Source organism: Crinia signifera, chromosome 3 (assembly GCF_055691185.1).
Source record: "Crinia signifera chromosome 3, ASM5569118v1, whole genome shotgun sequence".
Taxonomy (NCBI): domain Eukaryota; kingdom Metazoa; phylum Chordata; class Amphibia; order Anura; family Myobatrachidae; genus Crinia; species Crinia signifera.
In genome coordinates, this window is record NC_139219.1 from 166,759,728 (window position 1) to 166,777,209 (window position 17,482).

General features: G+C 46.2%; 1 protein-coding gene across 3 annotated transcripts in view; it reads left to right on the forward strand.

Annotated features, from left to right (window-relative positions):
* TRAF3IP2 (TRAF3 interacting protein 2) overlaps positions 1-14,325 on the forward strand; it is a 39,497-nt gene extending 25,172 nt beyond the window's left edge. For all 3 annotated transcript variants that reach the window (XM_083176889.1, XM_083176887.1, XM_083176888.1), the window contains 6 exons: positions 780-955; positions 1,771-1,859; positions 4,533-4,601; positions 7,111-7,224; positions 9,924-9,998; positions 13,465-14,325. In XM_083176889.1, the coding sequence (XP_083033015.1) occupies positions 829-955; positions 1,771-1,859; positions 4,533-4,601; positions 7,111-7,224; positions 9,924-9,998; positions 13,465-13,611 (621 nt within the window). In that variant the 5' untranslated portion in view covers positions 780-828 and the 3' untranslated portion in view covers positions 13,612-14,325. The remainder of the gene's footprint in view (positions 1-779; positions 956-1,770; positions 1,860-4,532; positions 4,602-7,110; positions 7,225-9,923; positions 9,999-13,464) is intronic.
* Positions 14,326-17,482: the final 3,157 nt, after the last annotated feature.

The following is a 17,482-nucleotide window of genomic DNA, read 5'->3' on the forward strand; positions in this document are numbered from 1 at the left end:
TGCAAGGGATTGTTTGCTGACCATGGGGCCCCCCAGCCACCGGGCCCCATAGCAGCTGCACCCCCCTGCACCCTCAGTAGTTCCGCCACTGGTTACAGATCATTTGAGCAGAGCAGCAGCATTGTGTAACTAGATTCCATGTTTGTGTGTCTGGATGTCTTCTAGAATGCCAAGCTCATGGAATAGGTAAGGGAACTATGGGGGTTATTCAGACCTGATCGCTGGGCTGAGATGATCAATCGACTGCACATGCGCATGGCCTTCCTGCAATAACATCTAGCAATTTTGTTTTAATCACAAGCAGTTGCAAGTTGTTTGACAGAAAGCTGGCTTTTGAGGCTGGTAACCGGCTGTTTTCTGGGAATGACAGTAATACTCATGGCAAGCCCAAGCGTTTTCAGGGAGGACGAGTGATGTCAGTTCCAGCCTCAATCAGCCTGTTTCTATTGCACTGGCAGAGTAGGTTCTAGATTACACACAGTCTGCCCACTGGAAGAATCATTAGATGATGAGTGAGTTGCGAATGGATTTGCAGCTGATCGCCGATTGAGAAATTTTCACGGGCCTTTCACAGCCTTGCACATGGTACGGTTCCACTCTGAGAGAAAAGGGAAGAAGATAAGCAAGGGTGCACTCAGGAAATTATAGAGTGTGAGCATGTCAGCGGTTATCTGATCGCACTCGCAGAGCTCTGAACATTAGCAGAGAAGTGATAAGGTCTGAATAACCCCCTACATTTTGATGCTGAAGTTTTATGACAAGTCTCTCTTTCTCTTTAGTGGTCCACAGATAGATTATGCCATCCCTGTGAATGCTATACCATACAATATGCCTGCTAATGATGGGCAAGCCTATCAGCAACAACCTCAAGTTAGAGTAAACCCCCCTCTTCGTTATCCTCCTCCAGAGGACTTTGGAACAGGACTGAGGACAAGTAATTTGCCATCTGAGCAGCGTAAGACCATTACTACTTGTTGCCATTACTAGTTGTTGCCATTACTAGTTGTTGCCATTACTAGTTGTTGCCATTACTACTTGTTGCCATTACTACTTGTTGCCATTACTACTTGTTGCCATTACTACTTGTTGCCAGTACTACTTGTTGCCATTATTACTTGTGGCACTGGTGAAAAATGTTCACATTTACTTGATCAAATCAAACCATCTTTTTTACATTTCAACAGTGTATTCCTTTGTGAACATTTACTTATAGAATACAATGCAGTCTGTTTGCACAAATCATATACAAAGTAAATCCGCTATATTTAAAATAAAAGGTAATTCCTGGGATTAAACCACTGTTGAATGTGGTAAAAAAGAAAAATTCTGTGAAAATGTACTAAATTTTGTGAAAGCAATCAGTGAATTGAGTATTTCTTAGTGAACAGGTAAACCCCACCTGCCACACAAAGCACCCCTCGGTAGCATGTGAGGGGATGTGTAAGGAGAAATCATTTGATGGGCGCTCAAATTATTTTTTCAGCCTTCGGTCTGAAAACCAAGTCAATGCTTACTTTTCAGATGGCCGCTGATCTCCGTATTCAGGGCGGGTGCTGGCGTCATGTGACATCTGCCGAATGCCCTGAGCAGGCATTGCCACGCTTGCACAAGTAGAGGAACGCCCAGAGTTTTTATGAGGATTCCCATAAAATGCTGGCCATTTTCCTATAGTTTTACTGCTTTAAAATTTATTTAGGCAAATCCTAATATGTTCCAGCCAGTAAAAGAAATCATGCACATGGTTGTTCTATTGTTTGCTCTATATTATAGGAAGAGTTTTCATAACGTATTCATTGGACGCTGCAAACGATGTTATACAGCTTGCCCAGCTACTATGCTCCAATGGATTTCAGGCAAATGTAAGTTCTACAATAGTTTCCAAATATTGTCACATTATAATTTGGGAAAACAAGTTGCTTATATGGCCACACTTTGCATTATGAGAAAATGAATAATATATTAAAGTTCATTCACATTAGTAACATTATGCAGATAAGTGTCTCTTTTAGGGCCTGATTCAGACCTGCGTATACTCGCAGCATAGCAAACAGGTAATCGCCACCCACCAAACGCCTGCCCCAATCCAGTCACTAGCATGTGAGGGGATGTGTACGTAAACACACCCCACCGCATGCCTCCCTCCGGGCGAGAAATGATTCAACTAGACTGACTTTTATCTTGGCCGGAGATGGCCGAATTCGTGGCAGGCGCTGACGTCATGTGAACGCCCAGGGTTTTTATGGGTACGCCCTGCTTCCATCCCCTGCCTGCCCCCTTCCCTCCCCTCACAGTGAGTGTGATACTCGCCAAAGGCGTTCGCACAGCGGGTTTGCACATGTTCGCGCATACACAGACCCCTACCATTGAAAACGGACCCGACCAAACGGAATTGACCCCTTAATGCGATGTCACTTGTTTATAATGTATTGATTTGCAGCATACCTCAGAGTGGCACCCTAGACTGCTTTGCAGAAGGGTTTTGCAATCTTTAGCAACTGCCCATAGATTAGAGCCTGCATAGACAACCTTAAGCTACGAGGTGATTCAGTCCTACACAAGACTTCCTATCATTTGCCTCATATGTGGTGTTGCTACAAGGCACCAAACTTCCTCAAAGCTCTAGACCGCTGGCCAGAGGCGTAACTAATATTGTGGCGCCCCCCCCCCCCCCGCCAAAAAATTACCTTACCCCTCCGCATGCCGCCGCCGGCCCCGCATTCAGTCCGGCACCGCAGATAGCCTCCGGGCTCCGTCTCCTGCAGTAATGAAAAATGACACAACAAAATAGCTGCCCCCGTACAGCAGTCATTTTTCATTACTGCAGGAGACGGAGCCCGGAGGCTATCTGCGGTGCCGGACTGAATGCGGTGGCGGCGGCATGCGGAGGGGTAAGGGGGGGTCTGACCAGAGTGCCCGGGCACCGGGGGCGCCCCGCTGGCGCTTGCTCCCCCAAGCAGCCGCGGTGGCTGCCTTACGGTAGCTACGCCTCTGCCGCTGGCCCTTGTTCTCAGATGTGATACAGACAGGTGCCCATCTGCCTTAAGTATTATTGATACAATGGAGGTTATTCCGACCCGATCACTGCACTGCTAATTTCTACAGCCCTGAGATCAGATATACGCAGCCCCGCCATAATGAGAACTTGCACATTCAAGCCTGCGAATTGTTTAGCACAGCTTGCGAAAATTAGCTTTCTCTGCGATTAGATTCAAATCCATTCTCAAGCTGCTCACTCAGCGGGTGCAATAGAAACAGGTTGATTGGGGCTGAAGCTGACGTCATACAACGTCCCCTAAAACACCTAGGCACCTGCTTTTCCATGACACTCCTAAGAAACGGCCGGTTAACACCCCCAAACGCCGGCTTCCTGTCAATCAACTTGTGTACGGCCAGCGATAACAACTTAGCAGGATTGTATTGCATAATGGACTTGCGCATGTGTGCTACGATCTGTATGCATCTGCAGTCTATCGATAATCGCTCCACCTGCGAAATCACAAGTCAAGTGTGAATAACCCCCAAAGAGACCTCATAACATTGCCAGTTTAGAAAGGTAAGAGGAGATACTGTAGCTTAGATTTAAAAAAAAGTTAAGTTGATCAGATAAGCAAAAAAAGATAAATTCAAATGTGGCCGGCCAGAGATAATCCGTGATGAACCTGGATTGTTTTGAAACAACTGCACTTACATTTTCTTAAACACAATTGTGTCAGTTTGGGGATTAAGCAGGATTGTTAGTATTACAATTTATTTATAAGGCATCACAAGTGGTTTGCAGCATCGTACATAGTGCTACTGTGAGAATTTGCAGTGGACAGTGAGTAGAAATCTACCACGCAGACAGAACATGCCCCTTGCTAAATGCTATCCATAGGCAATTTCTGAACCATCATACAATTTTGGCAATCTGTGCCAATGTGAGTAGGACTGAGGCTTCCACTAATCTTTGACTGACACAGGTTGGAAATAGTCATTGCTGACATCACAGACCGTCCTCATACCTGGGCACGCCTGTGTTTCTTTAGATACACCCAGAAAACAGCAGTTTTTCACCCCCAAACAGCTGTTTCCTGTCAGTCCAAGTCTGGCACCATTGCATTTTCTATAGCTATTTCCCCTTCGTACATGCGCTATGCAAATGGTACCCATGTGCAGTCATCTGATAATTTGAGAATCTTTTAAATGAGAGATTAACTCTCATTTAAAAGATACTCTGAACCTGGACGGCTCAATTCGCTCAGATACAAATCACCGCTGGGCGGCTCTGGCTCTACACCTTATAGACTGACATCCATGTGTTGTGCAGCTAATGGCATTGTGTGATTTTCCTCTGGGGTATGCAAGCACTGTGGGCTAAAAAAGAAGAAGTGTACACACATCCCCATTACTAACAAGTTACAGGCTTAAATAACAGTAGAAAAGACCAGTCTGTCAGTTGACATATTATAATATCTGAGAGAAACATTAACTTATACATCTTTTTCCTATTTGCATTGTATAAGTTATGATGTCATTGAATCCTTTATCCCTAGATTGATATATTTGAAGGATCACTACGAGGGATAGACATCATAACGTGGATGGAAAGATATCTCCGTGATGTAAGAAAACTGTAAACAGACAAAATGTTTTCTATGAGTTCTCTGCTTCATGGATGGAATGTTAGCATTGACAGTTACTTTTACTTTTAAAGTAGTTGAAATAGCCAGCAATGCAGGTAAGTAATATCACACAGACATACAGCAGCCATGTAACTCATTTATACGGTCAGTTACAAACTCTACCTCACTAGCTGGATAACCCTATATGGGAATTAGATCAGGGACGAAACTAGGTTTTTCGGTGCCCGGGGCAAGGCACTCCTGTGCAGGGTCTGCATTCTGTCCTGTCCCGGAGGCAGCTTTTCCCTCAGGCTCCTGGCACAGAGCAGCAAAGGGGGAAGCTCCGCGCAGGCCCGGGAAGCGGCTTTTGTCTGTTGTCAATGCTGGGGGCGAGGTAAACTGACTAGTGCTGACAGCATGGGCAGGTGACGGATGAGTCCTGCTGACTGCTAATCCATCAGGTGTGCTGTGCTGTGTGGGGAAGCTCTCCTGCCGGTTACATGCTGCTGCAGCCTGGGTAGGCATAGAGGAAGGGGCACCTCTGCAAGCCCCTGCCAGTGTCGGGCACCGAGTGCTCTGCCTGGGATCGGTCCAGCTCCACCATTGCGTCTGGCACAGTCCTGACCTTTGCAATGCTGTCGCCTTATAAGGATGCGGTTGCTGTGGAGACCGGACTCCACCTGTGTCTTTGCACCTTGCTGCGAGACAAAAAAGAACGGAGAGGGCGCAGGGAGGAGATCAATGCTGCCTGTCAGCCCATACTACAGCTATACCACCTCCGGAGGGAATGCGGGATGGGTGGTATGGCAAATAGGCACTCTAGTCCGGCGGCTTACGGTTCTTGAGGTTTCTCAGGTGCACCCCCCCCCCCCCTATCCAGCGCCCGGGGCGCCTGACCCAATAGCTCCCCCTAGTTACGGCCCTGAATATATTCATAATGGCAAGTTTGTAGCAACTATCTATTGAGGAATCAGTGAACTTATCCCGGAACCCATGTGTTAAGCCTTGACTATGGCACATCTTGGGCTAATAGGATACCAGCCATAGAAGCTAAACATATTACAAATCTTGTCCATCTCGCTCCACTCATCCTGTGGAACACCCTGCCATCACAGACAGTGTGGTCATCTATAGGAACTGTTAGAATGTCATACTACTCCAATTGGGGTGTCTTTACCACGCAGCCGAGAGTTGTATAAAAACAGAGTTTTAAAGAAAGCCAACTGTATTTTAGCCAATCCAAGTCATCCATATTATGCGTTTTTTTATGTTTTGCCGTTGAAAAAAACGGTTCCGTAGTGTCCCTGCACATACTAAGCGTATGCTAAACAGTTTTTTTCCAACTGCTGTATGCTGAATGACCAACACTGAAGTGGGAAATGTTTTTGTTTATTGATACAACAGTGTATTGTCAATGAAAATTACATACAAGTACGTATGTAATTTTCATTGACAATAAACTGTTGTATCGTTAATGACAAATAAAGTATTCTATACTCCTACTATGGTTTACCCCCTTGGACCGTCCTGGCTCCCCCAATGCCTATTTGCGTCTCCTTTCCCTGGCTCCTGGCTCGTCACCATCGCCTCTATTGCAGCCCGGCTCCTTTGGACAAGTCGGCCTAATGTATGGGGGGCCTTAAGATTGCTCCCAGATCGCATTTAATATGCAAACTATTATAAATGGGCTCCTATATCACTATATCGCCCTATTGTTCTTAAGTATCCATCGAACAAGAAAAAACACAGACGATATATACATTTAGCGGGACGATCCTATTAGCTGCAATTAATTGTGACTGATTTGCAGAAAAGTGCTTGCTGACCCAAATTTGGGCAGTAAAAGCTTGCAAAGGGCTCAAGATCAAGTTCAGCACAGCATGGCGAGACATAAAGTAAACAGAGATAAAGTACCAACCAATCAGGTGCTGTCATTTTTTTTTATTTATTTATTTTTTTTTAAACACAGCTAGTAAAATGACAGCAGCTGGTTTGTTCTTTACCTCTCTCCAAGCTTTAAAAATCTCCTCCTGTATATGAAATGTAAAAGATGAATAGTATAACATCATTCCAGGCAAGGACACATTACTAATTTTACATTGATTTATACATTGGTATCCAATGCATAATGCTTAAGCTTATAGTTCATACGATCTCACAGCATTGCTCATGCAAACGTTCTTCATTCTAACTATGTAGTGTTCATTCTAGCACCCGCTATCTTTGAAAAACCATGCAGTTCCTGTTCCCTGCCTGCGGTGTCACTGTCTGCTGTGGAGTTATAGCACAGGTCTGGTTTGCATATCAGTTTTGATATACAGACCACACTGTGCTAGAAGCAGACAGCGTCACCCCAGGCAGGGAAGAGGAACTGCATGGGTTTTAAAAGATAGTGGGTGCTAGAATAAACACTATGTATTATTTCATAACAGTCATATGTCTATTTTAAATGAACTCTGAGACAAATCCTCTATATACATACACTGTATCTATCTTCCCTGATTGACAGATAAGTGTGATGATCATCATAGCAATCACTCCACAGTACAAGAGGGATGTGGAAGAGGATGTGATTCACAATAGGGATGACCATGGCTTACACACAAGATACATCCACAAAAGGGTGAGTACCAGTCAGCCTCCGTTCCTCTCTCACCCGCACATGCAACGTTTCTATGAGGTTTGTTTTTCTTCAAAAGGTGTTTTTGCAAATTACTATTTAATTGAACACTTTTTACACACAGTTACCTAAATCTGATACATTTCTGAATCAACTGTTTTAATATTTTTTTTATTTTTATTTTAAGGTGCCCATACACTACTGTGCCATACACTACAGTGTATGGCCACCCCAGCTGCCTGGGACTCTCCGATACATTGCATGTGGTCCTTTCACATGCAATGTATCACATGCAACCCCATTTTCCGCCACTGGGAGGGAGCAGAGTCAGAGGTCTGACGGGCAGCAGGTCCGATGTGCACTGGCCCGCACATTGGACCTGAAGTAAAACGCACTCGATTTTGGCCCTTATTCTGGTTGACTTGCAAGGCTGCGAAAATTCGCAGCCTTGCGACTCCACCAAACACCGCCCGCACAGCCGCCCCCCCCCCCCTCCTCGATTGCTGCAATCCCCCGCAGGCATGCGAAATAATGTTTTGCATAAACAGCCATTCTTAGCCTTGCGTGCGGGGACAAAATCTTCAATGGTCACGGACCATCGAATGATTTTGCAATCGCTCGCAGATCTGAGACACCTCAGCCAATCAGTGGTCTGGAAATTACCATGAGAGCACCCAGCGTTTTCATGGGAACGCCCATGAAGTGCTGAGCTTTTAACTGGACATACACCTTTAAATGCCCACCAAGTTGCTAAATCAGGCACGACACATCGGGCAGACAATTGGTTAGTGTGTGTGCTTACCAAACTTTATATAGATCCGCAAGTAGGCTGGCTCGCAGGCCAGTTTAAGAATGACAAAGTTGTCAGTGTTCAGTTATCTGAGTGAAAAGAAACCTACATCTTCACCAGCCTCACTGTCAGCTCTGGAAGTCAGGTTGTCAGTTAAGCATACATCCCAACATGAAGGTGGGCATACATTGAGCCGATTTGGTCCGATTTCGGCCGATTGCGATCAATCGGCCCATTAAATCGGACCAAATCGTTTCTTCATGACCCGGCCCAAGGGGTTGGACCGGCGGGACATAAGATCCGTCGTAATCGGTGGGGCGGGCGCAGTGCTGGGGCGGGCGGCAGTGACCAGAATAATCATCAGTGTCCACTGTGTCCAGCGCCGTAGCGGGCGGGCAGCAGCCGCGGCAATACAACTTTAAAATAACATGTGAAATGACTGCCCGGCTAATGATTGGCTGAGATAGAGCACTCTCAGCCAATCAGTGGCCTCCCTCCGCGGCCGCTGATTGGCTGAGAGTGCTCTATCTCAGCCAATAAAAAGCCGGAGAGCCATTTGACACATTATTTTAAAGATGTTATAGCCGCCGCTGCCCGCCCGCTACGGCGCTGGACAGTGGAGACTGATGGTCACCGCCGCATGCCCCGACTGATCTGATAACGCTGCTGCCCCACTGCTTCCTCCACAGCCGGCCACTCATTTCAGAGCCGCCGCCCGCCCCCACTGCTCCTCACCGCCCTGCAGCTCCCTGTTATTTTTTTTACATGTGATAAATCGCATGCGATTTATCACATGTAAAAAATGGCACATCTAGTCCTAAATTGTATGTGAGCCTCCCGGGGAGCTTCCGGGCGGCTCGGAGGAGAATTGGGTCCGACTTGTCCTAAGGACAAGTCGGCTCTATGTATGGGGGCCTTGACCCTCTCCAGGAGGGACACAATGCTCTGTTGCTGGACTTTCCTCTTGATGTATGATTGCCATCACCTGTGGTGAAACACCTTTCTGATAATTTAACCTGTTCAACACAAGTAATGGCAATCATAAATGGAGAGGAAAGTCCAGGAGCAGAGCATTGTGTCCCTCCTGGAGGGGGTCATGTTGGGAGGTATGTATTGTTTTTATTAATCCAGTTCCTAGTGATTTTATATTAAAAACACATCTCCCTTATTGGCAGACAGTGGAGTTGTTTCATTTAATTCACTTGAGCTCTCCCTGCACGATTCCCCCATGGAGGTGTAGCACAGTAGCAGCAAGAAGCAGCACAGACTGGTACTGTATCTTCTTCCTCTGGCCCCTCCACCTTTAGGGCAGGCTTTAAGGAGAAACTAGCACATTTACACCAGTTTGGTATGCGGTCCCTCAGGCAACAATGTCTAGGTCGGCACCTAAGAATGGTTGACATTGACAAGGGCTTAAGGTAGACATGGTCAACATGAATAAGGATGACAGGAGTTTTTCATGTTTTTTTTTCTTTAAAGGTGGTTTTTCAAACTTTACTATGCAAGTGGGAATTGAGTGGGAAGATAATAGTCTGCCGAGCGCCGTGAGGCACCGTGCCCAAAGCTCGGCGAGTGCAGTGGAACACTTATACGGTGTCCATGTTGACATAGGTCGACATGCACACCAAAAAATGTGAAAACTCATGTCAACCTTATTCATGTTGACTATGTCCATGTTGACATAAAGCATGTGTCGGCCTTCTGTCAAGCTTGACCTAGGGTATTTCGACCATTCTTAGGTGCCGACCTAGACATTGTCTATCATCTATAGCATAACCCACCAGTTTATTGTTACTATTCAGAATAAGCTAACACAGCTTGCATGTGTTAATACATTTATTTAATAATACTGAAATAATGGCAACATGTATATAGTATAATGTGAATGCAATTCTTTTTTATATTGTTTTAGATGCAGAGGGAGTTCATACAACAAGGGAGTATGAACTTCAGATTCATTCCTGTACTTTTCCCAAATGCTACAGAGGTAAGTTCCAAATAGTAAACAACCAAAATAAATAAATAAACAGCACAATTGTGTTTTTCACAACTGTAACAAACAACTATGACACTATGGAACACAAAGGAACACACACTAATGAAATGATGCAGGTTTAGTAATGGAATAAAAGCATAATATACACTAATTAAACCAAGCACAAGAGTTGCATATTTCTGCCTACATGCAGAGCTCCGGATGCATATCCCTTGGCAAGACTAGCATATGCATCTAGATTACAGCAGAAACACGCATCGTCACAGACACATATGTAATTTGTGCTCAACAAAACAATGTTTCCTGTACACACACTAACACATTTGCATAAACATGCTCACAAAAGTATAATCTATACCTGTAATCTATTAACCCCTTGAGTGAAGGGATTTGTTGGGGCAGGACAAACCTACCAGGGCAGGTTTGTCCTGTCCTAGCAATACTCGCAAGTCACGGACAGCTGCCAGTCCCCGCTCCCCCCCTCCCTGTTCCCGACTTCCGCCCTCCTGCGATCTTACGCAGGAGCTCCCCGCCGCCTTTCACTCTGCAGCAGTGACCAGGTGGCAGGCCACACTCGGGGAGGTTTGGGGCGGCTTGGGGGAACACTCCGGATTCCCCCCGAGTGGGGCCTGCCACCTGGTCACGGATTCAGTGCAAATGACAGCAGGGAGCTCCGGTGTAAGATCGCAGGCAGGAGGGGGGGAGACGGGGCTGGCTGCTGCCCTTGAGTGGTGAGTATTGCTGGGGCAGGACAAAACTACCAGGGAAGGTTTGTCCTGTCCCAGCAAATCCCACCACTCAAGGGGTTAATGGATTATGGCATAGTTTATACTTTTGAGAGTTTTTTTATGCAAATGTGTTTGTGTATGTACAGTGTGAATAACGGCTGGAGCAGCGGCAGGGGAGCTCCGGCAAACGATCTCCGGAGCATGGAGGTCAGGGGGGGAACAACGGGAGGGTGCCGCACCAGTGGTGATCAGCTGGCGCACATCTACCTACTGGTGGTATGCCCGGATAATTTCTGGGACAGCCCGCTGTGACAGCATACCACCGAAGTGGTTAATCAATAAGTGGTTAATCACTGTGGTACTTGTAATTCCACAGTGAAATAGGCAGTCCTGCGCACCGCTGACAACCCGGCAATTTAGACGCTAAAGCGTATAAATCCAGACTCCTGCGCAGCGCTGATAACCTGGTAATTTAGACGTCTAGATTTAGACGTCTAAATCCAGACTCCCTGAAAACCGCTAAGATGGGGGCATCTAAATTTAGATGCTAAAGCGTCTAAATTTAGTAGGGTCTAGGGGTACACTATTAAACCTGTTCACAATGACACTAGTCGACGTAACAGCTGTCGACCTTGTTAATTCCACTATCCACGCCAACCCGAAGCGTAGCGAGCCCGCGAGGGGCGGCAGTACGGATCCTACGACCTTTTCATACCCCCACTATCCACGTCAGTGTGGAGTTGATTTTATATAGTGTGGCGAGCGCAGCGAGCCCCGCAAGGGGTAGCGGATACCTTCACAGGTATACGCGTCCCCTCGCGGGCTTCACAGGTATCCGCGTCCCCTCGCGGGGCTCGATGCGCTCGACACGCTTCGGGCGCGGTGGCTCGCTGCGCTCGCCACACTTTATAAAATCAACTCCACGCCGACGTGGATAGTGGGGGTATGAAAAGGTCGTAGGACGCGTCGCGCTGCGCTCGCTACGCTTTGGGTTGCCGTGGACAGAGTAAATTAACAAGGTCGACAGCTGTTACGTGGACTAGTGTCATTGTGAACAGGTTTAATAGTGAACCCTTAGACCCTACTAAATTTAGACGCTTTAGCATCTAAATTTAGATGCCCCCATCTTAGCGGTTTGCAGGGAGTCTGGATTTAGACGTCTAAATCTGGACGTCTAAATTGTGGGGGTGACCAGTTCAGGGAGTCTGGATTTAGACGCTTTAGTGTCTAAATTGCCGGGTTGTCAGCGGTGCACAGGAGTCTGGATTTATATGCTTTAGCGTCTAAATTGCAGGGTTGTTAGTGGTGCGCAGGACTGCCTATTTCACTGTGGAACTACAAGTACCACAGTGACCTGTCAGCGCTGGGCAGCGTGCGCTGCTGCTGCCCAGCGCTACGCTGATAATGTAGCTTACATAAGGAAAGCAGCCACTCGCTGCGCTGAGAACAGCTAGAGCGGCACGCGCACAGTAAACACAGAGTCTGGCAGACTGATAAGTTTCAACGTTTCACTGTGCGCGCAGTGGCGCTGTGAAACTACACAAGTACCTGTACATTATTCAGAAAAATGTAAGCCTTGGTTGGGAGGTATTTCCAGCACAACACCGAAAAAATGTGTGTTTTTGTGCATAAAACCTTTGATGGGGAGAGACCACCTGCTTCCACTCATTGCAAATAAACCTTGGGGCAGATGTGTTAAGTCTGGTGAAGTGATAAAGTGGAAGGTGATAACACACCAGCCAATCAGCTTACAACTGTCATTTTCCAAAACGGGTAGGGGGGGGTGCTCTAACGTGGGTAGCATTAAGAAGCCCATAGGCTTCTTAAAGCCGTGCGGGTATTGCTGCATATAAAAATGCAGTAAAAACCCAGATAACGGGGTTTTTATTGCATTTCTGTTTTAGAGAATTCCCCCCTTGGTCTGTAACTTGGCAGTTAGTGGCTGCTTGGCTGGTGCATTATCACCGGCCACTTTATCACTTCACTAGGCTTAATAAATCTGACCCCTTGTATCATACTGAGACATGCCCAATGGAAAGAAAAGATCCAGTGTGATCAGTTCTGGGCAGTAGAACGGGATGCGGTCATTTGGTCTACAGCATTATGGTAGACAGTCATTAGGTCAACATGGTAAATGGTTGACATGGGTCTAGGTTGACATAAGAACAGGTTGGCATGGTTCTAGGTCGACAGGTCATTAGTTCGACAGTGTCTAGGTCGACAGTCAAATAGTCGACATGGGGTTTTTCACTGTTTTTTTGAGCCGACATGTGCTGACCGGCAGTATTTCATGCCCTACCATACACTAGGGCATGGTGGGAGAATAAAATAGTGTGCCCAACGCATAGCGAGTGCAGTGAGCAATGCGAGGGGATGTGGTGCACTTTAAACGTGTCCATGTTGACTGTGTTGACATTCAGGTAAAAAAAACTGTGAAAAACCCCATGTCTACCTTTTCTCTGTCGCCCTAGACATTGTCAAACTAATGACCTGTCGATCTAATGACCTTTCGACCTAGAACCATGTCGACCTTTTCCCATGTCGACATACACCCATGTCGACCTAATGGTGTCGACCTAATGACTGTGGACCATCATGCTGTAGATCAAATGATCCCAACCCAGTAGAACGAGGCCTGATATTACCCAATTACATTCCTTGTGATGGTCCAGGTATAATAAAAAGTACTGTACATTGATATTACTTGAAATCTCTCTTTGGTTTTCCAGGAACATGTGCCTAACTGGTTGAAAAATACCAATATCTATCGATGGCCAAATGATATACGCAGGCTATTTCTACGTCTACTACGAGAGGAGGAGTTTATTGTTCCCCAAGTTGGAGAACTTCCGATGCTGCAAGTGAGAACACTCTGAGACTGTCCTTCATGTTTAACACCATCCAAAGAATGTAAGGGCATTGCATCGCTCTAGACAAGCCCTACAATATGAAAGCCCATTGGAATCCAAGCTCAGAGCCTTTAGACTTTTTCTATGTGTGCTTCTCAAGAGGGCACACCCCTAACACAACTTTTAAAACCAGATTTTATGTTCTTATATGGCCTATTATTCTGGGGGCCTATTAGTATTGTACATAATATTAAAGCAGAATATATACATAGATAGCACGCAGCACCCCACATTCAATAGTTTCACTATGAACGAAAGAATATAGACTATTAGATAAACAGAGAAAAACTAACAATTAAATTACATTGTCTATTAAAATACAAATATCAATCTGTAGTTGTAATTCTGATTGTATGACTATACCATAATCGTTTTCTCATCTGGTCTCTAGATTGGTATTGGTTCTCAGTAAAAAAAAAAAAAAAATACAATTTAAATGTATTTATTGTATGTTCCCAGCAGAGGGCGCCATAATATATATACATTTTTTAATCCAGCATTTTCCAATTACAGTATTTTATTTTCCGTGGTGATTTTTCATTGTGCCTGTAATTATCAACTTGTAATGCATACATAGCATTCCACATTTCCAGTGCTGTCATTCTCTGGCCACATTTAATTGTAAATACTCTGTGGTGAATTCTACATTAGGAATCAGAATAAAGTCCTATTTGAGTGCTGCATCCCTGTGTTTCTACACACACACACACACATATCTATCTATCTACACTAGTCAGGAGGGTGCGATAGTGATCCAAGATATTCATCAATATAAAAGTGAGGCATACCGCCAATTGGATGACAGGAATGTTTATAGCAGACTTAACAATGATCCTACCTCAATCTACTACAAGGAACATTGAGGAACCCCTTGAACAAAGCAGTTTTGGATAATGTTATCAGGGAGGACACTAATACCCCATTCACACCAGAAATGCAGAGACAAACCCGGGAATTAAGTTCCCGGGACAAGCAGGGACATTCCCGGGTTGGGACCCATTCACACATGCTTTTGAATCAGGGACAACCCGGGTCCGCACCTTTCACACTTAACCCAGTTTTACCCTGCATTTCTATCAGAATGTCATTACAAATGGACTTTTTAGGCTCACAAAGATGAGGTCACTAGAGAAAGGGAGGGGGTAGAGGGAGGGAGAGAAGGAGGGTGGGCCTGCTCACCTCATTGCAGCAATCATGGCTGATTCAGTAGCACTGTCTCTGCCTGTGTTCCTGATATTTTGGGCGTTACTGCTGTTTGACCCAGCAAGTGAGAGCCTGATGCAGCTTCTAACCCTGTGCTCTGTTGTGCAGAGTTATACCTGGAGGAGGAGAGAGCTTTTCTTGGCAGCTAGGGCCAGGTCTCGATATCAGTATTCTCGCAGGAGGAGAACCCTGATTTCGCAGACCATGGCTTCTTAGCCCACAGCACATGCACACTGTATCTCCCTGCACAATGTTTGCTGCCTCTGGGCGTGTCTGGGAGCGTCCAGCACAACAGGAAGTTGCCCTGCTAGCAAATCAGCGTTAGCTGACATCAGCAGAGGCAACACGGGAAGCAGGGACATGTCCCTGCACCTTTCACACCAGCCAGTAGTCTGGGAAGGACCCGGGAGTAACCCTGGTACCTAGCCGGGTTGGATTGCCGGCAAATTAGCCCGGGATTTTGTCCCGGGAACCTTTCACACCAGCGCTAGTACCGGGTTGTTCCCGGACTCAACCCGGGAATTTAGGATGGTGTGAATGGGGTATAAGAAGCACTTTTAAAACAAAACACCAGGATACGGATTTCTTACACAGTGCCCAAACTGCACAAAGATAAAAAGAATCCTCCTGGACGCCCTATAGTGTCTGCGAGAGACTCTATATTATGACGTCTCCAGGTATCTCGGCCCCTATTTACAGCCAGTGGTCCAGAGTCAGGAAACCTACCTGAATGACACAAATACATTTCTGGACAAAATCAAAGCACTGGGAACGATACCAGAAGGGAGCTGGTTATGTACAGCAGGCGTAACCAGCTTGTACACCAGTATTCCTCACGATAGAGGTATCCAGGCAGTGCGGGAACTACTCACGGAAAACCCTGAATACAGTGGCCCGGAAGTAGAATTTTTCCTACAGCTATTACGATTGGTACTTGAAAGACATAACTTTTTATTTAACAAAAATCTTTCTCCAAACACAAGGATGTGCGCACCCAAGGCTGGCGCCACCACTAGGCAGCATTAGGCATTTGCCTGTGGGTGTCGGCCACTGGAGGGCAGCACTTTGTAGCAAGGCAGCGGCGCCCCCCTCCCCTTCCCCGATGAAGCCAGGTGAGCGGTGCCAGGTTGGAGCGAATGATCGGCGGAGGTAGCCTGGGGCGCAGACATAGCTTGCACTCACACCCACCTATGCTAATGCTTTTATGGTCAAAATTGAAAAACAACTGTTTTTCAGAAATTCTTCTTATGCAGCCAAAATTTAAATGTACACAAGATTTATAGACAAAAAAAAAAAATTAATTACAGGAAGCAAGAGAAAGGGTACTTGTTTCCAAGCACGGCGCCCATCGGGTCCCATCGCATACCTTAACTTAACTGAAGTTGATTTTATATAGTGTGGCGAGCGCAGCGAGCCACCGAGCCCGAAGCGTGGTGAGGGGACGCGTAATACGTCTGAAGTAATGCGCGTCCGCTTGCCACGCTCGGTGGCTCGATACGCTCACCACACTATATAAAATCAACTCCACGCCAACGTGGATAGTGGGGGTATGAAAAGGTCGGAGGACGCGTACCGCCACCCCTCACCGGCTCGCTGCGCTCGCCACGCTTCGGGTTGACGTTGATCGTGGCGTGGCGTTAACAATGGGGGGGGGGCATACAATGAAAAATGGGGTCTTGGGGGCATTTAACATTGGGACCAATGTAAAATCGGGTCTCGGACCATTTAACATTGGTTCCAATGTAAAAATCGGGTCGATCGCATCGCATGCGATTTGGTTGCACCGATTTTTGCGACCCGATTTCATACAATTAAAATCAGTGGCGCCGTGCTAGGAAACAAGTACCAGAAAAAGTACTGAATAAACCAACAGAGAATGTCTCCCAACAAAAATACAATTGTCTGGAGGAACAATTATACCACAGAATCTAAAAGGGTGACAAGAACAGCAAAAAGGATCTGGCCCATAATTAAATCAGATCCCGACCTAATTTGATTACCGATAGGAAACTCCTACCCTGCTATACACGGTGGAAGAACATCAAAGATTTTGTGGTAAGGAGATATATCTCAGACTTTGAGGACATACAGGAGGCACACTTCCTGAGACAAAAAAATGGGCAAATTTGCACAATTTGCACATACCTTATTACAGGAAATTATATTTTGCACCGGCATGATGGCTATAAAATACTGATTTGGAAACAAAAGGCTTAACCAGGTGGGTGCGCAATCATAGGCGTGCGCAGCCCATTTCCTTAGAGGGTGCACCGTTGGAGGGGCGTGTTCATCACGCCTACTGGGCGTTCCCATTACACATGTTCGTAGTGATCCATATTCACATTACACAGCACAAACTGACCCTATTCACATTATACAGGGGTTCGGCAGGCGGTGTTCCTCTTGCTAAGCAGCAAAAGATTGCTACTTAGAGAACGATCCTGAATCAGGCCCCTTGTTCCCCTCACTTCCCCTCACTGCATTCTCACACACAGCTCACTATTTCCTCACAGTATACAGTATGTCACACACAACCTTATTCACTTGTCCCCAGTCTCTGCACACATTAGGTAGGCTGCAGCTTCACTAGTCCGTTTCCACTCTCCACCCGAGCACAGGACATGTCAGAGGCGTG